Source organism: Echiichthys vipera, assembly GCF_963691815.1.
Source record: "Echiichthys vipera genome assembly, chromosome: 16".
Lineage (NCBI taxonomy): Eukaryota > Metazoa > Chordata > Actinopteri > Perciformes > Trachinidae > Echiichthys > Echiichthys vipera.
The window spans coordinates 23,543,177-23,564,952 of record NC_139841.1 but is presented as its reverse complement, the minus strand read 5'-3'; the positions used below and the strand labels follow the sequence as shown (position 1 = coordinate 23,564,952).

Genomic DNA, 21,776 nt, shown 5'->3' with positions numbered 1-21,776 from the left:
ATTTACCTGCATTTGCCCTAGAGAAGGTCGCTAAATACTGGCTGTGATTCGAGAAGATAAGTTTGGTTTCCTGAGGTGTTCGTTTGCCCCTTCATCCCAAACATGATGCCACAGGGTTGAGTCTGCACTGTGCATGTTCAGAAGCCTGCGCATGGATAGGATGTCAAAGCTCAGTGAATCACTGAATGATCCTACTTAAACCTGACAGGCAAAAATATGTTCTTTCTTAGAGACTTCACTCTAAGAATAGAAAACCTCAGGGGGAAAAGAGCTGCCAGGGTGTAAATGAATCAGAAAACAACATGAATCGTTACGGTTGAAGCTTCCGGGAGTCGAGATGGTCATTAGATCTTTAATGTGCATTAATGTATGTAATATACAAACCCCTAACGTGTAAACCTGCATTAATGAGACAAAAAGAAACCGTGATTCTCAAAGCACCTGCAAAGGTGTGCTGCCATGCAAAAACGAGGTAACGTGCATACATTTGGTGCAAAATTTGCCCCTTTCTATGTCAAAGAGCCTCGTTGCAAAAACAGTCCAATTCTCAAAGGCTAGCACTAACAGTCACACGCAGATACAGTGAAAGTATTAGCATCTTCAGAGAGTTGGTTGTAATGGCGTGCATTTATAAGGGCTGTCCTCAAATCATGCCAGCTTCCTTTACGGTCTGAAGGTGTGTGTTCGAAAACACACACAGGTCTGACAGACCGGGATATTTAAAGTGACAACGCAGCGTTCCGAGTAAGTTATGATATTAATAACTTCAAGAGACATTGCGTGCAGTAGTCCACCTTCTCTGTGCATCTTGGTATCTCTCTCTCAAACACGCACACGCACACGCACACGCGCGCACACACACACACACACACACACACACACACACACACACACACACACACACACACACACACACACACACACACACACACACATGCACACACACACACACACACACACACACACACATACACATGCACACACACACATGCACGCACAGACACACACACACCTTGGCGCTCAGTCCACTTCTGTCCTCAGTCCTGATAATATCGTTCTACTATAGACTAATTCATGAATTTGGTGGTGTGAGGGTCGGGTCAGGTGGTGGTTTAATGCATATTCCGGGTGGGTGCAGGAATTAAAAATCCTGCCCCATGCATAACATCAGATGCATGGATAAAAAGGCAGTGGAAAATTGGGGTTTTAATCAGGCTTGGGCCCCAACAAACCTAAATTGGATTAGGTTACAATGGCTTTTTGGTTGATTTGTGGGTATAGGCTACTGTAAACTGCCTAAAAAAGAGGTATACCTGCGTTACCCTCCACTACACCGCTGACTACAACATTTGGCATAGAGCCTACTTTGCCACATGGATAATTACAATCAGATGCAAAAAAGGGCACAATTGCACTTTAATCTCATCTCATCTCATCTTCATCCGCTTATCCGGGGTCGGGTCGCGGGGGCAGCAGCTTTAGCAGGGGACCCCAAAACTACCCTTTCAATTGCACTTTAATATCGTTAGAAATATATTTTATCAACCACACCTTGAGATGGGAAGATATGGGTTTCAAGTGATACACAATTCGTTCATATTTTACTTTTCTATGTAGACAATTATGTTCACTACTGATTATTAGTATTGCTTTAATTTTGTTTTCTTCACTTGCAGGCTAAATTGAACTGTTTGATGTTAGCTTTCTAGTTGAAATATTGTGTATGATGGATAATTCTGGATTTGATGCAAATTTGTGAAAACGATTCTCCACTGTGATTGTGTTTGATGGTTCTGCTGTTTGCACTTGATATTATGGTAGGAAGTATAGCTGGTAAATTTGTTTGGCTTAAATATGCTGTATTCTTTTTTTTCAAACACAAATCATGGCCCACGGTTTGTGTGTGGGCGGAACTGCATATGTGCATACATGTGTGCTGAGTGGAGGCAAGGTCGCAGCTGGGGTCTTGGCTTTCTCTCTGAACACTATCTTCAAGCCTTTTTACTGTTAGGCTCTCCTTCTTAATAGCATTTATGTGCCTTTTCTCCCCTGTCTCCTCTTATTATTGTCTACAGCTCCCCCCCTAGGAACAGAGGGGTCTACTAACAAGTATCAGCAAACACCTTCGCCCTCATCTGTACAGTTGAGTCAACTTGGCAAAAACTGTTTGTCGGTCTGCATTTGAACTTGCAGAATCTTTCTTTCCCAGACCACCAGCTCTGAATTCACACATATGCCAGCGAGACTTGTGCACTTTTGGTGTTTGACAGGCACATTAAGAAAAATAATGGCCCTGCCGAGTGGCATTTGGAGCTCTGGATCAGTTTCATTTTCATTAATAAACATAAGTAATCATATCAGGTTGTCAGGCTCCCCTAAGAAGATGATGCGGGGAGAGAGCAGACAAATTAAAATCTAACTTTGTGTTGTAATCAAGGTTGTTACTGAACCAACTTTCTCTCAATTAAACACTACAAATACTGCCAAGAATTACTGAAGCACCACAGTGGGTCTCTGCTGCCCCCTGTAGGAGCAACGCTACATTATAACAATTCTATCCCTAAACGTCCCTTAAGAAATCCAACTTTGAATAGGAGCTTTTACAAAAATATACTTTAGATAGAGGGTTTTCATGTAATAGGCCTAATAAAAGACTAGATGCTCTAATGAACTCTGTAGAGGAGAGTTCAGGCTGCCCATGTGTTTTACGCTCCTGTGTGAATAGCCACAATATATTTTATGTATGGGTAATTAAAAAAAGAACTAAATCTGCTTTATTTCAAGTCGATGCGTTATTGTTGCTGGCTCAGACCAAGATGCAAATGAAGCATGCCAGAAGATGCAAATTCATCCTTAAAGACCGAAAATAAAAATGAAATGTGAAGCAAAGAAAAAGACACATTCTTTACGGGTATGTTCACCAGCCCCAATAATTGTAGATAGAGTGGCTCTATAATAGCATATTTATTCATTGGTTTTGTGATACATTTTATATTCAATTTCCTTTCTTTTTATTTTCATCATTATTTTTTTTTACCTATCCTTATGCTGCATACTGTACATAAAAACAAATGAGAGACAGTGGTAGCACATTGTGTCTGTTTTTACCTGGGTCTGAACTGCCATCTGGTGGCACACTGCAGGAAAACTTCTACTTGAACATGAAGTATTTATTTTTGGTATGGATGAACATTATCTTGAATGGCTTTATTGTGCGATAGCGTTTCAAATTTGACAAGGCAACAGAGCTATTAAGTAACAAAAGTATCGATCCAACCTTTAGTACGAGTGCAGCATCCCTATTCATGCAAATCGCTTCAGGGTTCCTCTTCCCTGGTTCATTTACTATTTTTCTAAATAACATTTGGGAATCAATACAGGTTTGTAACAGGAGGTCATTAAATTTAAATTCTCCCTTTGGACCGCAGCATTTGAAAAGCGGTTTTCATGCTCTTTAGGAGACATGCAGTGCAATCTAAGCAAAGTCAACGTTATGCCAACCAGTCAAGTTGCAGTTTACATGCAAAATGTTCACTGTTTTAAAACATGGACGCTTCACACACATCTTCAACCTGGCAACACAGAAGATCTAAACAGTCAGCAGTTTCAAAATGAGTGTCACCAATTCAGTATAAGACCAAATGTCTTTTGTTCCTGAGTTATGCCGTTGAATAATGGCCAAGAAAATGATTATGTCCCAGTGAAGTTGGCCCTGTGATCTCCAAAATATAATCAGTTAATCCTTCAGTCCATGTGGACACTGATGCCACATTTGAAGAAAATCCCTCCAGGGGTTCCTGAATTCAGTTCCTGCATTCACAAGAATGAGACGGGACGGCCGGATGTAGACAGAACACCAAGTTGCAGCTGTGTTTGGGAACCAGTTAGACCGCCTTCCTCCCCATCACCCTCTAAAACATGGGTGTCAAACTGATCCAGTAAAGGGCCGTGTGGCTGCAGGTTTTCATTCCAACCAATCAAAAACACACCTGGTCCAAAAAATCAACTGTGTGAAGACAGTTCAGGTGATTGAGTAAGTCGAGTCAGGTGTGTTCTTGCTTGGTTGGAATGAAAACCTGCAGCCACACGGCCCTTTACTGGATCAGTTTGACACCCATGCTCTAAATTAACTAGATGGTTTAGCCTTAGTTATGTATTCAGCAGCAATATTGTACTGATTAGCAGGGATACACGTCTTTTGGTGGTAAAAGTTGAATTTAGCAACATTTGGTTATCTCAAATGTTTCCATACTCTTCCCCCTCCAAGGCTGGACTGGGAATGGTTGCTGTCCATGGTGCTGAACCTCTTTTTTCCCTTTGGTTACTCTTGTGCCTGCGTGGCTGAGCATCCACAGCAGACAGGAAAAGGAGCAGTGGAGAGACATAGAGTGGAAATAAGAGAGACTGCTTATTTTTTCCATGATACCTTTTGTTTTATTATCAATTGATTGGAGTTGATCTGAGAACTGACGTAGTCCTCTGACATCTATTCTCAGTCTCAGTTATCACCAAGTACCAAGAACTATCCCTTTACTTCCTCATTTGCATGCAAATGAAAACACCAAATGAACAGAGGTGCATTTCAAGGTCAAGAACATACCAATATATTGTAATGCTTGTGCTGGGATTTGCCCCGCAATGGAAATGAGGCCAAGGCTCGGTCCTATTATCATTAGTGCTACTATACCACACAGAATCTCATGCACAGAATAGTGTAGTTACAGTATATTGGCGCCTTGTCCTCAATACTCTTTTATGGTCCCGAGAAAGTGTCTGAAGGGACAGGCTGTCTGATCAAAACACTATGTGAGCAGAGTATTGACAGTATTGATGTATTGTCACATATTTATAGAATATATAGAAGTCATATAGTCTCATTGCTTTTCTTATTGAAACACTACAAATTATATTATGCATTTTCCGGGGAGAAGTCCAATCCATTTAAAATGGAAAGTTACCAATAGCATACCAATATGTCTATAGCCTGCTCCCCATGCTATTATGAATACAATCTAAAATTGAGTGTGGTAAAGTGACTTTACATACTCAATCAGTAGTACTGTTGAATATAATTACTCTCTCTATATAAAGTGTGATCAAATATAACTGGCACAGAGCAACACATTAGAACTGAGTATAAGGTAACTAAACTGTAAATGGTTATTTTTTAATCATATCACACACAATATCATATCCTCAGAAGCATATATACTCCATTAATGGCCTACCAGTGTTTTCTATGTTGTTAATGTTGATTAATACATGTGCATTTAAGCCAGCCTTAAATGTGAGTGAATTTTGAATCTCTTCTCTTTAAGGAATATTAATCCATATATTTGTTAAAGTGACAGAGAAAAAACACATGGACCTATTCACAAGTCAAGACAATAAATAAGGATGAGCAGGCGTGTGAGGGGAAGGTGAAGATGATTAATAGAAAAAAGTTCATCCTGGAGAAGAGTATTAAATTGTGAACAGTGAACTGAGACACTGTCAGGCCTGAGAACAGAGTTTCTCATTGTGTAGATCATGTTGTGTAGTACACAGCATTCCATGACTTTTACCAGCTGGCTTTAGTTGATTCATGCCTACCCAATCTTCTGTTTTAGTAACTGGTGTAGGCCTACTCATCAACAGTACATTAGCCATGGTCTACGGAACTAAGTTCATATTCTTGCATCTTTACATACATTTGATCTGAAATGTGTCACCAATGGTAAATCAGACTGACCTACACAGTACACAGTGCAGTACACAGGAGCACTCAAGTCCGGGTAAGGACCAAAGACCGTATATAAAGGAGACCAACGCAGTCCCACTTCCTTCCACTGTGTAAACGTGAAGCCAAAATATCCCAGATAAGGGCGCCGCCATGTTGTACTTTTGGAGCCATCTGCGCAGTAGGCCAATCGTAAGTGGATGACAGGTGTCAACTATGACTTTTCACCCATTTTTATAGCATGAAATATTGTCCATGTACCATCTGCTAACATAAAGGGGGCGTGATTTATGGCCTATACTGCAGCCAGCCACCAGGAATGATCCAGGCCCATTGGCTTCACTTTTGGCAAAATGCCAAGCCGTCCTTCTTTACAGACAATGGTAGTGAGGAGGAGGGGTGGTGGATGGATCAAACAAACAAACAAACAAAACTTTTCAGCCAGGAGACCACTCGTGTCCAATGTAAAAACAAAAGTCAATTTAACAATGTTAGTGTGTAACTGTGTCACGGACTGAGGTCTGTAATAAACATGCTCATTTTAACCCGAACCATGATCTTTTCCTAAACCTAACAATGTGATTTTGTTGTCTTCTCCTAACCAAGTAGTTCAGTTGCACAACATTAACCACGTAAAAAATCTGAAATGCTTGTTAATGGTTGCGTGTTTGATGTCATTTTGGGAGTAATTGGCAAACGGCCTAGTTTGTCTTTTAGGTATGAAGATGTAACGCATATATGGCAGGCTATCAGAAAGTCATGAGATGTAGCTAAGAAACTTATCATTTTTATGTCTTTGTTTAAATGAAGAGAAGCGCAAATTTGACCTGTAAGTACACTAAGCAGGGGTCGATACTCCGAATACGGACGGACCCACCATTTTAAAACTTTGTTAGTTTTTTAACGTCCGCACTGTTTTCATTATTGTCTGTGTTTTTATTCTCTTTGTCTTTCTGTGATGCATTTTAATTCATGACGTGTTGTGCTGTGAAGCACTTTGAGTCTGCCTTGTGTATGAAAAGTGCGTTACAAATAAAGTTGCTTTGCCTCGCCTTGGATTTACAGTCAATTTTCAAGCAAAAATGAAAAACAATCATTAACATTTTCGCATTTCAGCCTCAAATATGAAAGGATTATCTTTTCTTTCTTTTTGTCTCAACAGAACAAGATATTTTGTTGTGATTGGTTCTGGACAGTCTCTTCCTCTCCTTTTTAATCGTTGTTTTTGTCTCCCTCTGTCTGTGTTTTTCTGTATGTGCTTTCTTTCTGTTTTCTGGTTTGAGTTTGTTTTCCTGGCAGGTGATTCTTGTTGGCACTAATCACCTGCCACTCTGTATATAATCCGGTACTGAGCTTCACTCAGCTCAGTGCCGGATCATACCCTCAACTTACCCTGATGTCTCCCTGTGTACCTGTTCCTCTTGTGTCCATTCATCGTGTGAGTTTGTATCTAGTTCTTCGTGTTTTTCCTTAGTGTTAGTGCACCTTTTTGTAAAATAAGTTTTATTAAATTTGTTAATACCATCTCCTGAGTTCCGAGTCTGCATTTGGGTCTCCTCTGTGTATTCTCCGTCGTCAATCATGACATATTTGGGGAACATCACCTTGGGTACTGAGCTGTTGTAATGGCTATTTTATTTCACTGTTTTTTCATAGACTAAACGGTTAATTAAGTCTTCAGTTTAATCAATTATAAAGATAATAGTTGGTTGCAGCCATAAAACCCTAAATGCAAAATTAAAAGTAGTCTTAAATTCCACAAACAATAGGGGAAATAAAAACTGGTACAGCATTTGAATCAAAACCGTAACTACACTTCACTGAGTCAGGGCCAAACAGAACAGGATGCTTACTTACAGAAGGCAACTGGCCAGACACTTTGATCGATAAATCGCCTCTAGAGACGCAGTATTGCTTCCTGGGATCAGAGGAACAACCCTGGAAAGAAACCCATCAAACTGTGGCATATCCCATCTGAAACAACAGGACATGACTCACGCTTGTCGGCAAAACAAAAATCTGTGCCAACAGCAGGGGCACTGGTAATAGTGCAAGAACACGAGAACAAATCCGAAGCCACAGATACATTATTAGTATAAAGTGAGGAGCATCAGAGCTAAGGTATCTGTTCTGTATCCCTCCAATTATGATAACATATTAACAATTAACTTAGTAATGACAATTTATCAGACATATAAGGACAGGAGTGTTCACTTTTTTGGTTTTATTCAAGGTTTAACAGCTATGAACAATAAATATGTAAAATACTAATATTTTTTCCGAATTGTGTTCCATATTATATTCCCATATCTCAGTGTAATGTGCCTCAGGAGGACATGCAACTTCTGATCTATTCTTGATTAGAAAAAAGCCGTCATCCAGACATATTTGGCTAAAGGTTTATTACCAAAGCCTCTGAAAGATTTAGAATATTCCTCAATAAACAGGGGCCTGAGCAGAGTCTATTGGTTAAATCTGCTGGTCCTTTTTGGTCTTATACATATTTCCTACATTTATCTACAAACCTAGATGTTGCACACAATGCAAGACTTTGAATTAAGCACAAGATAAGCTCTATTAAATACATACAGGGTTGACAAGAGAGAAAAGACCATGACAAAAGTCTCAGTCAATGATCCAGTATGTCAAATGCAAGAGTCCATTTAGTGCTGCTGGTCAAGAAAAACTAAACGCTAAACTTGTGTGTGTGTGTGTGTGTGGGGGGGGGGCAGTGGCTGCTTATTATTATTTTTATTATGGGAATTTGGATTTAGTTTAATGTGGCCCGGGAAAGGGAAGTTTGGGGTCCCCTGCTAAAGCTGCTGCCCCCGCGACCCGACTCCGGATAAGCGGATGAAGATGAGATGAGATGATGAATTTGGATTTATATCCACAGTGTTTCAAATTGAATTTGTGTCAAATAACTGTAGGTTTTTGGCTCAGAAGCCCCTTTTTAACAGTATTTAAAGATGATTGCATTAGTGCCTTAGTTTCAAGGAGGTGATGCATCCCCATGAAGAACTTTTGCTGTGAATGTGCCGATTATTCCTCACCAACTGTTTTTAACATAATTTAAAATCCCTGTATTGGTAAATCCAATTTGTTTTGTTCTGTTGGCTTTACTGAAGCTAAAAGCTGACAGAGCCTCTAATGCATTTGCATTTAGTATTTATTATGTGTTGACGTTTCCAACACTAGGCCTACACTACCTGCCAACATACCTCTTTGCATTATATCAGCTGTCGGAGCTATACTGAGAACTATACTTGGAGATTAATATAAAGTGAAAGTTGTGAATCAACCTGACTACTAAAACGTTTATTTATTGATTATGTGTTGACATTTCCAACAGTAGGCCTACACTACCTGCCAACATACCTCTTTGCGTTATATCAGCTGTCAGAGCGATACCTTTCTTGGAGATTAATATAAAGTGAAAGTTGTGAATCAACCTGACAGACTACGAAAACGTTTACGCTTTTTTAAGTATATGTATTTATTGGTGTAAGATCCATCCATCCATCCATCTTCAACCGCTTGTCCCTATCGGTGTCGTGCAGGGGGGGTTGCTCAAGCCGATCCCAGCTGACATCAGGCATGAGGCGGGGTACACCCTGGACAGGCACCACCTACGGGCAATTTAGAGTCATCAATTAACCTAACACGTGCATGTCTTTGGACTGTGGGAGGAAGCCGAGGAACCCGGAGAAAGCCCACGCAGACACGGGGAGAAAGCCCACGCAGACACACAGAAGGTCCCCAGCCGGTTTCGAACTAGCAACCCTCTTGCTGTGAGGCAACAGTGCTAACCACCAGTAATGGGCTATGGAATATAATTTTTAGGTTTTTAGATTGCATGTAAACACACTCAATGACAGTAGGAGACCTGACCTCCCCAAGGGGCCGCACCGGAGTCCAGAGTTTTGTGTGTGTGTGTGTGTGTGTGTGTGTGTGTGTGTGTGTGTGTGTGTGTGTGTGTGTGTGTGTGTGTGTGTGTGTGTGTGTGTGTGTGTGTGTGTGTGTGTGTGTGTGTGTGTGTGTGTGTGTGTGTGTGTGTGTGTGTGTGTGTGTGTGTGTGTGTGTGTGTGTGTGTGTGTGTGTGTGTGTGTGTGTGTGTGTGTGTGTGTGTTTTAATGTTTATATTCATATTTTGAAAATAACTAACTTTAAGTAACTAAAATGTTGACTTTTTTAAATAAAAAAATATTGTTGCTGTCAGATTATCTATACCATAGGCTAAGGGTGGTTCGAGGGGGCCCCTGTGAATTTGTGCCCAGGGCCCCAACAGACTCTACAGTCGCCTCTGAGTACAGATGGCTTATTACAAAAAAATAAATATATAAAACCTCCATCAAGTCGTACCTGAACTAAGCGCCAGTACCTAGTAATACAGGATGGTATTTAAACATAAACTGCTGCCATAAGGAAGATACAAGGATCCAACTTTCTACTATGAATAAAGCGTCAGTGTCATTGTACACTTGTTCCGGGAAAAGCCTGTTTTTACTATTAATGCAGAATTAACATATTGTCAACTAATTGTGTAATGTAAACTGCAAAAATATAAAATATAAGCGTCCATATTTTCCGGGTTTAAAAAAAACAGATGCCATTTTTGAAAGGACCCACGCTTGGCTGGACTCCGGGTTTGAGGAAGCTCGTCCACCCGGCGGTTGAAGCGGAGGGGGGACTCGACGGTGAGAGCTTCAGGCGGTGTGTGTGTGAGCTGGCGACGGACACCGATATCTCTCCACGACGGCTTTCCTGGACATCCTAACTCAACGCAGAAACGACCAAACTCTTACTGACGAGGTGGTTTTGTTTCACATCTAGGTGAGTTAAACTTGTGCACTGTGTTTTTGTGGCTGTGTGGGAACATAGCCGAGGCTAGGAGGGCAGAGCTGTGGCTCAATACAAAGGCTTTCTTTGCCGGAGAAAATGCCGGGGCTGCAGCAGCCGGGAGGCCCGCCTGTGCCTTTCAAGTCACCGACTAGCTTCGGTTATCCCTCCAACGTTTCCCACCATGTCGTCTATTTCTCCCCCCGAATATGTAACCATATTGTTTTATGTATACGTGTTGACAGGCATTACTTACATACAGCGGTGTTAACCACCGAATATCGAGGGTTTTTGACAACCGTGGCCGGGTACCAAGAAACATGGTTGCTCTGCGGAGTCTCCTAACGCTGCAAGCCGGGCATCAGTGCAGTCCGTACCGCTAGAGGGTTACGGGGACAGCCGGGGTCTCTCTCTCTGTTGCAACCAGGAAAGCGTCCGGTAGGGGAAATACACCAACCAATACGTTTGCTTATATAATACAGAAAACGATACCCATTAATGGCTGCGTGTCTGTTGAAACTTTCCATGTACACATGATATGTCAAACAAAGTTGGCATAGGTACGACTGCGTTATGCTACGTTTTTAGCACAGTTTGTGTGCTCATCTGCGTTTTTTTAAGCGGGGCGTCTTAGGTGACCCACCCTGGTCTCCTGTGATCTAGTTATGTGGACTTTTCTACTTGATTTAGCGGGTTATTCACTGAGAATGATTGGGAGTCGGGCATATTGTATGTTGATGTCAAGCTGTTGTCGGGTAGTCCATGCCCCTGCAGGGTGCACACTGACTTGGAAGGGGATTCACATTGGAGGTGTGTAGGTAGGAGGCTGTTGCATAGCGACTTTTCGACTGGGTAAATGTTCCCAAGCATGCATGCAGTTGCATATCAGATAGTCGTTTGCATGAAAGTGCCACTTGCCACAATATCAGCCTGGCTGGTACTGCAAGTAACGTTTCCAATTAGTGTGCATGAATTGTGTTTGCACCATGTAACAGAACACAAACAAGCTGCATGCATTGGCAAATGTATTGAACTGATACAAAAACAGCATAAGTGTGGTTTTAAAAGACAAAACTCGAAACCTATCCATCAAGAGATTTTAACCCCAGTGGTGGGAAGTAATAAATTACATTGTCAAGTACCATAGAGAAGCTATTTGTACTAACTAGTTACTTTACACATTCATATTTTAAAAATCTAGCAGCATATGGTGCGTTGTTTTCCAAAAAAGTAGCCCACATACGTTGTACGCACACACACATTGATTCATCAATAATCATAAACAGAAATGCATACTTTACCAGCAGTATTTGAACTCCAGCAGCCCAGCCCTGCGCATGAAGTGACAACTTCCCATGTTTATTCTGTATTGCATTCAGGCCCGGAGTGGCTAATCGGGAGGACCGGGACAATTCCCGGTGGGCCGGTCTGACTTTTGGGCCGCGAGGGCCGGTGTTCAATTATTATTTTTATTTATTTTGTGCCGGTGTTCAGTCATGGCACTGAGTGGAGTGGGGATCACGTGTATGCTGTTACCGCTGTCGCTGGTCATATCAGGGAGCTGGCGGTCTGTTAGATCATGCCAATGAAACTGGGACGCCGACGCAGGTTAAGGGCACGGCCACCAACAAGGCACTGACGCAGACGCAGCCTGATGTAACGTACGTGTCGTGCACTAGTCCGCACACTTCAGTGGTGTTTGCCTAGCTCCAACCACAGATGTACAAGGAAAATAATAACCCAAAATGAAAAATAAAAAGAGCAAGGGTGGCACAGAAAAAGCGAGGATTAAAAAGAGAAAAGCCCTGGAGACAGATGCAGCCAAATGTGCAAAAACCGGCAACTCTCCTCTCACACTCGGTGACAGCGCCTGGCAGCGCGCAAATTCTCGGTGACAGCGTCTTATAACGATCATATAATAGTATAATATCACGGCCAAAAGCTCTGTGCGCCTCCGGATGGCCGTAGCACGGGGAGCTCTCGTAGGGATTGGGCTTCGCGGGGTTTGTTTACCGGCGTTGCTGTGTGGAACCGGTCTTCCGCGTTCCACACAAGACCGGATTTTTTTTTTTATTACTGGAAAAAAATAATACAAAATAACTCGGTGTTGGCCTCAACCACTGGTAATACCGCATACCGTGGCAACCCTGAATGTTACTAATAATTGGCATAATAATTTCTTATAGCCTGTCTAACCTAACGTTACATAATTTAAATAATATTATGATGCAACGCCACATAACTGGCCACAAACTTTAGGGGATTTGTAGCCCCTCAGATACAAGATGCATCACCAAGCACCAGCCATCAGCCCACAGGTCCAGAGTGTGCAGGTAGGATTGCTCATTAAGTGAATATTGAGGTGGTTCAGGATCATCTAGTAAGGATGCCCCCTGGGCGCCTCCCTAGGGAGGTGTTCCAGGCACATCCAGCTGGGAGGAGGCCTCGGGGAAGACCCAGGACCAGGTGGAGAGATTAGATCTCCACACTGGCCTGGGAACGTCTCTGGATCCCCCAGTTAGAGCTGGTTTATGTGGCCCGGGAAAGGGAAGTTTGGGGTCCCCTGCTAAAGCTGCTGCCCCTGAGACCTGTCTGTTGAAATTTAAAACTATTGGATCTGCCCAGTGCCACTCTGGATCTGCCATAACCAATCGCTAACGTTTGGCCGGGAATCACGTTGCGCGCAGGCTGTAAACAAACACTGCATGAAGATGTAAACGAGAGCTGATTGGACCCAGATTGCAATTGATGATGATAAAGGATTCAGCACTACAATAATGAAACTGACTTGAATTTTTGACTTGAAAAAGGGGAGATTTGTGACGAGATTTATGAACATTTTTATGATTTAGAGTAAGAGGCAGAGCCAGGAGCCAGTGGTGAGGAAGAAACAGGTGAGCTAGTGTGTGAACAAGCAAGCATCAGTTCCAATAAAACCCCTTTCTTTGCCCCAATGATAGTAGTGGCCAGTTATACTTTTGATCATAAGTAATAGTAAGAATTACAGTAGGAATTACAAGGCTTTAGAGAACAGTGCGCTATTGTTTGCTTAACATGTAAAGTTATAATTACATTATTTTAATATAATAGGTTGTGATCTAAAGTGGGCCGGTCTGAGGTATGAAACTCCAGGGCTGAAAATGAGTCCCACTCCGGCCCTGATTGCATTACACAGTTGAATATGCTCTCAGTCGATCCGTCCATCATCATGACCTTAAACATCATCTGATGTAGTGTTAAAACTAAATGAGAGAAAGGGTGTTGAGGGCACACGTGATCATTTAGCAGTGTTATTTTAAATACATTGATAAAGTAATTAGAGTGCACAATTGTATCAAAGCACAGCTGATACATTCTGGGTGCTCCTTGATAAATGGATGGACCAGCCACAACAACGTGTTACTGCAGTTCCTAACACCCATACGTTAACAGCAATAATTTGCAAGATGCAGGGTGTAATTTACAAATTAGTGTGCACAGTAATCCAAATGTTTCCCTTGATACTTGCCAGGCTCTGTAGATTAATATCTGCAAGATTATAACGTTAAGTTTTACGAGAGAAGTTTGCATAAAGTTCACTGAGCATTACAAAAAGACATATTTCACTATGTGCTATAATCAAATCATAAAACAGGTAAACAGAAACCAAGTGTGTCAGGGTAGAGTGGGTTATTGTTTTATTTTGTATTATTAATGCCGAAATAAAATGCATTTAACACTCTATTGACAGCTTCAGGGCAGCCCTAAGGCTGGATTTGTAACATTTGGACCATAAGGGGCCCACTGTGTGACAATTACTGTGCGATAATTGAATTAATTGCAAACTTGTTCGGTAATATGAGCCACAAAGAAAGGCTTGTCTTTGAGAAGGGCATCAAAATTGATTAAAAGACCGTAGTTTATGTTTAATTGACTAGAAGCAACTATAGAACAGGATCTCGCAGACTATTTTTGCTCCTGGGTCCACTTGCAGGTTTATCTCTTTATCATGGAAAGCAGGTATGGACATTGTCTTTCAGCATTCTCCAAAGGTTTGGCTCTAACTGAAAGACCTGAGGTTATTTGCCATAATTCTTGAGAGCTGTAATGAAGTCTTTTCTTCCCCTTCGGTGTGACAGAAGCTACCTGAACACTTAGTCACAGTAAATGTCTCCCAGCATCACTGCCTTCTTTCACCTCATCAGATTCCCAGGAGTGTTGTGGTTCTGCTCAGTTTTGGAATATGAAATCTCTTTTATCACTTTACTTACAATTACTGACTTAGCAATTATGCAGCATGTTTGGTTAATGGGACCAAAACAGGGCTAAGAGACCGAAGAGAGCCAGCCACTAGGAGGCGCATGTGTATATATGTTTGTATATACGCTACACACAGTCATTTCACGTCTCCCAGAGATGTCTCAAATCACACACAAATATCTCCTGCATCATTAGCTGCAAAGAGTATATCCCAGAAACATACAGCATCATTGCATTTAACATGATAACAACATAGAACCTGTAATAAAGTAGAGCAGAGTGGACACATTGAGTTCCTCCACATGGTGGCAGCAGAGCAACGGCATTGACTATTCTGCTGCATATTCAGGATGTGTAGCTTTGCAAGGATGTGTATTCTGATTGGGTATCTCTGTCAGTATTGACAACCCTGATAGACTAGATGGTGAGTAAAGTGAGGGGGAGAAAATTAAATAGATGTAGTGGAATCTATGACCATATGTATGTATAAAGGGTAAACATTATTTTTCTTAATCCTGATATTTAAAACAAATTTTAGGCAATTAACAAGATGAAGTTGTCCGTACCATGTGCTACTTTTTTCTACATCATTATTTATTACAAAGTACCATGTTTGCCTCTGTCAGGGTCAGATATCAACAACTGATACATGAAAAACCACAATAATATCAGACAATATTTATAATTTATTATAACAACGTCTGTAGTATGGAACACGTAATATATAATAGTGCTAGATGTGTTTGTAGACCAATGTCAAAGTGGGCTGATTATAGCATGCTTTTGGTATCTGTGTTAGCTGTCAATTTACAATAAATCGGTTTATGTAAATGATAAAAATTTAGTTCACGTATATTAGAAACTGTGCTTCCGCTACAATACATATCTTGTTCACGATTCTTTCAAAAATTCTTAAACTTAACTCTCAAATATCAATATCAATATCACTATCACTATCCTCAAAAATGCATAATTGGTGAGGCTATAATTTGACCTTACCTTGTGTTCTGGGCAATTATGGGCATTTTCAAAAGTTTTCTGACATTTTATAGGATGAACATGTAATCGGTTCTTTTAAAATTAAAAATTGATATAAAATAGTTAGCCCTGCGATAGACTGGCGTCCTGTCCAGGGTGTACCCCACCTCACGCCCGATGTCAGCTGGGATCGGTTCCAGCACCCCCCGCGACCCTGACCCCGGGAAAAGCGGTTGAAGATGAATGAATATAAAATAGTTGTCAGTTGCCGCTTTTATTTTCTCTAAAAGTGTGTTAGTGGTTGTAAGTATTAGTCAGATACTTGAAACGTCCCCCTAAATTTCTATCAATTTGAGGTGTCTGTACATGGTTTGAGAAAAGTCTTGTTTGATCAGTCTGCATGTACTCTAATGGCATAATGGACTTTATTAACAGCACTTAAAGGATCTAACGTGGACACAGAATGACTATTCCATCATAATCATTTGATAGATGATTGACGCAGAAATCGTACATACAGTGGCTTGAATTATAAGTGTAATTTGACTTGCCTCTAACTGTTTATTTTTCTGGTTTTTTTTTTTTTTCAGATTGAACAATGTGATTGTGATTGGAGGCAGCTGCACTCCAATGGTCGAGGACCTCACCTCCTTTCACTAGAATGTACTTGATGAATGTACCTCCTGTCGCAGCGACGCAAACAGAATGGAGAACATGTGGCCCATCTGGAGGCTATAGCTTTCCAGTCTGCTTCAATGACTCGGACACAGAGTTGTCCACCAGAGGCACACCTATCGCAGATAAGGTCCAGATGATCATAGAGAGTCTTAGGAGTACCCAGTCCTCACTCGAGATGGGCGACGAGATCGAGGGAAATGTGCCACCAGGACAGGAAGGACATCCCCAAGTCTGCAAGGTTGCAATGGGTTCTTATGTGGGAGCCAAATCCAAAAATAAAGATCCAGCTGAAAACCAGCAGGCAAACGTTTCGTCCCCAATCAGCCATGAGAGCAGTGACTCTGACAGTGATGATTCTGTGGACAGAGGAATAGAGGAGGCAATACTGGAATACCTGAAGGAAAAGGATGATCACAAACGCAAGGCAGAACCATGCTTTACATTTCTCCAATCATCCAAAATTCCCAGGAAAGGTTCACCTGTTCCTGATGTTTCCAAACAGAACCCTGACAGCAATACGTTTTCGATTGCCAGTAGCCAGTTTCCAAAAAGTGTGAAAGCTGAGACTACCACAGCACCGGCTGTTATACCTATAAAAAATTATATAAAAAACAAGGCCCCCCTAAACGACAACACAATTGGGACACTGGATAAGTGTACAACAACCAGAAGTTTAGTCAAAATTAAGGTGGAGGAAGACTCAAATGATTCCAGTAGTGATGATGGCATTGAGGAAGCCATTCAAAGATACCAATTGGAGAAAAATGATCAGCAGAACAAAAAGGAAACCTTCAATCCACTGGCATTCAAAGAGGACTCTGACTCCACTAGCGATGATGGGATTGAAGAAGCTATCCGCTCCTACCAGCTCGAGCAACTCAAGGAGAGGAGTGTCCTGAAGCCATTCTTACAAAAGCAAAAACCCTTTACTGAGTCATTAACATGTGATGTTGGAAGTACAAGCACTGAAAACATGAAGAAACACAGACTGAAAAAGAAAAAGACCAGAGCAGAGAAAGAAGTCCGCTCTGTTCAACCTCGCCCTTCGCCTGTTTTCATACCCAAGAATAAATCTTCAGAGACCGCGAAGGATAACGGAAATGAATTGCTTTTGTTTAAAGTAGAAGGATTTAAGGAGCAACCTACCTCCACCCCTCCGAAAGTGAATACAACTGCAGAGCTCATGTGTGCCGAGGCAATACTGGACATTTCAAAAACCGTTATGCCCGAGACCTTCCTTCACAGCATTAGCCTTAGCAGTTGTACCCCCACTGAATCTTCCTTGCAATCTTCACCTCATGACCACTGCCCAGATGAAGAAAGCGATGGCAGCTCCATTGATAGTGAAGACGGGATAGAGCAAGAAATCATGAAATTTCTTGAGCAGAAGGCCCAAATGCACAAACAGTCGCCCACTGCTACATCTCAAGAGCCTCAAAGTATAAACAAAGTAGAGAAAGTGGAAACCAAAGAAGTTGCGACCCAAAAGAAAACTTCAAGATTGTCTTTGACACAGAGAAGAAAATACAAAGAGGAAAACTGCGACATTTCCATCACGTCAGAAGTAGATAACGATGTTAAAGACGCAGCCTCTAAACCTTCACCTGAGCAAAGAAAAGAATCCAGCTCATTGGCAATTTCCCAGAGAGGTCGAACATACCCCATAGCGTTATTACCCAAGACAGAGCAAAGTGGAGACAAAAGTAGCTCGCTTGACAGTGATGAGGACCTAGACACCGCTATCAAAGACCTGCTGAAGACGAAAAAGATGACAAAGAAAAAAACGAGAGACTTAAAGCGGAAAACAAGGAAGCCCCTCAAGGGCGAAGAACCACTGCTGGGTCATACTTTAGAGACCAAAAAGTTCAAACTTGATCTTATTTCCAAGCGCAACCCTTTGAAAAAAGTAGAAAAGAGAAAGGATGACACGAAAGACAAGTCCGGGTTGAAGAATAAGAGCATTTTACAACATAAGCGAACTAATAAGAGTAAAGAGCACGATGTGCATGAAGGTGAAAGAGCAACTGTGGTTAAAGACAACCCACTGCTGCACAATACTGCGACTGCTCTTGAGACGAAGGAAGACAGCAGTTCAGTAGACAGCGATGATAGCATTGAGCTGGAGATCAGGAGGTTTCTGGCTGCAAAGGCCAAAGTTTCCACCGTAGAGAAAAGTAAAGATGGAGATGTATCGAGGAACGGCAGTGTGGTGGTTTGTACCCCACTTCAGGGTGAAGACATTAAACTGGAAGATCAGCTGGCTGAAATTCCCCAAAAAAATATCAGTCCTCTCTCTGGACAATCTCCTCTGAGGAGCCAGCCTCTTCCAACACCGCGGAGTTTGCTGCCAGACATCTCTGCTGTCGGTTCACAATCGCGCCTGTCCTCAGTTCAGTCCTGCAGCCCCAGTATTTGGGAGCCAGCAGACGGGGCGGGGGCTGCCAGAACCGAGCAAAGGGGGCCCAGTGCCGGGAGAGGTGACGTCCAGGGGGTCACCCCGCAGATGGAAAGAGTTCGGACAGTTTTGAATCCTAAAATTGCTCATTCTCGCTCTGAGTCAATCAAATGGCGCCAGAGCCTCGGCCTCCCCACAACTGACACTAGGACTCTCAGTCGAACTCCATTCCATATCACCTCATCTAAAATCAGTGAGACTGCATCAGAGACTCCACAATATCAAAGCGGGGGGCTTAAATCAAAGACTCCAGTCACTGTTTGGTCCTCTGCAAGGATCAACAGAGCACCTTTCCCCTGCTCTACCGAGACAAATGTAAATACCCCGTTCAGAGCCCCTGTTTTGAATCTTTTGTCTACTCCCAGGCAGCATCCAAGGATCTCCTTTACACAGAGCCTCGCACCCGGCCACAGGTCACAGTATCCTATAGAAGGAGAGACAGAAAGTATGGTGCATATGTCTAAAGACAAGAGTGTGTTTGTCGAGCTGGAATCTAATAGGACCAACCACGTCCAGGTTCGAAGCAGGGAAAGGAGTGAGGGAAAGGAGAGAGTGAGCTTGCTACGTGAGATAAAGAGAGAAGGCGAGTGCATGAAGAAAGACGATAAAGAAGTGCATCTAGAAAGAAGAGAGGAAGAATTTATAGATGAGGCAGATTGTGAGTCAGGCAGAAGGAGAAATCCAGAGAAGAAGCAGGGCTTTTCCACGTTGTAAGTATGTTCTTCAGCCTCTATGTCCCATAGCATCATAATCAAATTTTATGTGAGTTAAATACTTGATTATGCCCTGCTAATAAATAGTATGTAGGTTATGATCAAGCTCACTCATTTATAGGCTTGAAGGGAATATTTGTTAAGTAAAACAGGCATTTTTTTTAATATATGTTTGTACATTTATATGGCTATGTAACACAATGGCACCATCATGACACCTTTTTTTGTGCGCGGAGGTTATTTCATTTCATCAGACCTTTGAAAAGCAATACAGTGACATTTCGGTGCAAGAGGCAGACTGCATGAGTAGTGTCATCGATGTGCGGAATCATTTCATCCTAAATATCTTCATCATTTTATGTAAAAAAGAAATGACCAAGGGAAACAACCCCTCAAAGACAAAATAAAGATTTGAGTTTACGACCAAATGCGTAAGATCTGGATGTATCTTTTTAATGTTTAACAAAGGGACGACACCAATTGGCAATATTAATCAGAAGTGTAAGCTTGCCCGATTTACCTGTCATATGCAGGTTTACATTAATAAGTCACTTTATGTGCAAAAGTTAAAAAGTAAATTATGGTTTTGTAATGTTTCCATCACTGCCTTCATTAAGGAAATCTCAATACAATCGAGAAGACAGAACATATATTTATATATGATTGGATCCATTTACGTTATGTTGTTGAAACTATTGATGCTTTTATTTCTCATCTGTGAAAGTAACTTAAATGTCTTTGATTTTGGACTGTTGGAACAAAACGACACTGAAAAGTACTGATGGATAAAGACTGATTACATTATCAAGAAAATAATTGGCCGATTAGTCCCTAATGAAGATGGCAGCCCTGAATGCTGTTCTTGGGAAAAATCTCATGCGGAGTGAAGCAATTTATGATAAACAGAGACCAGTCAGATGCCAACTAATGTAGCTTAATATAGTTTAACATGACTTTGCCTGCCTAAATTCTTCCATGCCAACCACTGATTGTAGCCTGGGCTGCTTGTGTCGACGGACCACTCTCGACTCTGTCCTCCCCGGGCAGTACCTTCCCACTCAAGTCCAGCAAAGTAGAGTCTGTCGTCGGCTCCAATTTGAAAACATGTCTCTTTACTTCACCCCGCTCTCACCTTATTCCTCCCTACACTACGTTATTATACCTCACACTGCTGAAGCTCTAAATCTGGGTTCTTCTAATGAGGATTATTATTTTTGCCTTTCCCACAGATTGAGGAAAGTCTTTCTAACTTCTGCGCATAAAGGGGAAAAGCCAGGGTACACTATACCCTTGACCCTTAATAGGCTGACCGTTTTTAGAGCAATTTTTGAAATTTGGTACTAGAGCGCTATTCTATCCTTTCCCCGCATCATTGGTTTTTAAGACACAGTGTCCTTAGTTCATTGTATGGTTTAAACTCATAGATGGGTATTTAAATCTCAGTTGTTGATGAAAGCCACCATAGCAGTCTGGGACGTTATTGCCTCTACGACTCTATGAAGTGTTGTTCCAGATTCCACAGAAGCCACATTTAGTTACTCCTCTCCGTCTCGCTAAACCTGATCTTCAGTGTGTTCGTTTCTTTGTCATGTTGAAGTTTTCTTGAATTTCCTTTGTGAAAAAGGCTATTTATTTTTGTTTATCAAAAAAAAAAAAGGTTACTGAACATGCTGTGCATTGCCAGGTTTTGTAAATATTTTGTAAGAAGTGTTTCTTTTTTTCTTTTACTCTTTCGGAGAAAAACAACTTTTGCTGTGTCTTTTAAGTGCATCTGTGTAATAAAGAGTGGAATCGGAGCAACAATGGGTCTTTCTCATTAATAACGTGTAATAGTGGCGCTAATCGCAACACTCATGCTTGATGGAACACGTGAAATTATCATTTAAAAGCTACGTTCAGTGACTGAAATATGGTCTTTGGGTTTAATTATTAGAGCACCGAGTAATTGCTAGGAATTAGTCTGATGTGTGTCCTGCTCTGCCTTGCCCAGGTGTTTGTCCAGTGCCATCGACCCTGGCATCACATTCAGACCTTGCATAGCTCTTACCACAGAGGAGAGAAGCATGATGTTCAACAGGAGGCACCTGGATGAAAAATGCAAGAAGGTACCCTCATGTAGAGACAGGCGGTTTGGTGGAGTTTGTCTTGTTCCATT

At 41.7% G+C, this 21,776-nt stretch overlaps 1 protein-coding gene across 2 annotated transcripts; it reads left to right on the top strand.

Moving 5' to 3' along the window:
* Window positions 1–10,417: 10,417 nt before the first annotated feature.
* On the top strand, window positions 10,418–20,240 carry ppp1r26 (protein phosphatase 1, regulatory subunit 26). Of its 2 annotated transcripts, none has more exons than XM_083929977.1 (2): window positions 10,418–10,552; window positions 16,366–20,240. In XM_083929977.1, the coding sequence occupies exon 2, from the start codon at window positions 16,437–16,439 to the stop codon at window positions 19,620–19,622; it is 3,186 nt and encodes a 1,061-aa protein (XP_083786103.1). In that variant the 5' UTR covers window positions 10,418–10,552; window positions 16,366–16,436; the 3' UTR covers window positions 19,623–20,240. The 2 variants fall into 2 exon arrangements, with proteins under 2 accessions (XP_083786103.1, XP_083786104.1); XM_083929978.1 differs by lacking the exon at window positions 10,418–10,552 and adding an exon at window positions 12,152–12,219.
* The last annotated feature ends 1,536 nt before the right edge of the window (window positions 20,241–21,776 follow it).

Excerpts from the sequence above, each read along its gene's own strand:
- ppp1r26 (XM_083929977.1), top strand. The coding sequence starts at position 16,437 with ATGTACTTGATGAATGTACCTCCTGTCGCAGCGACGCAAACAGAATGG.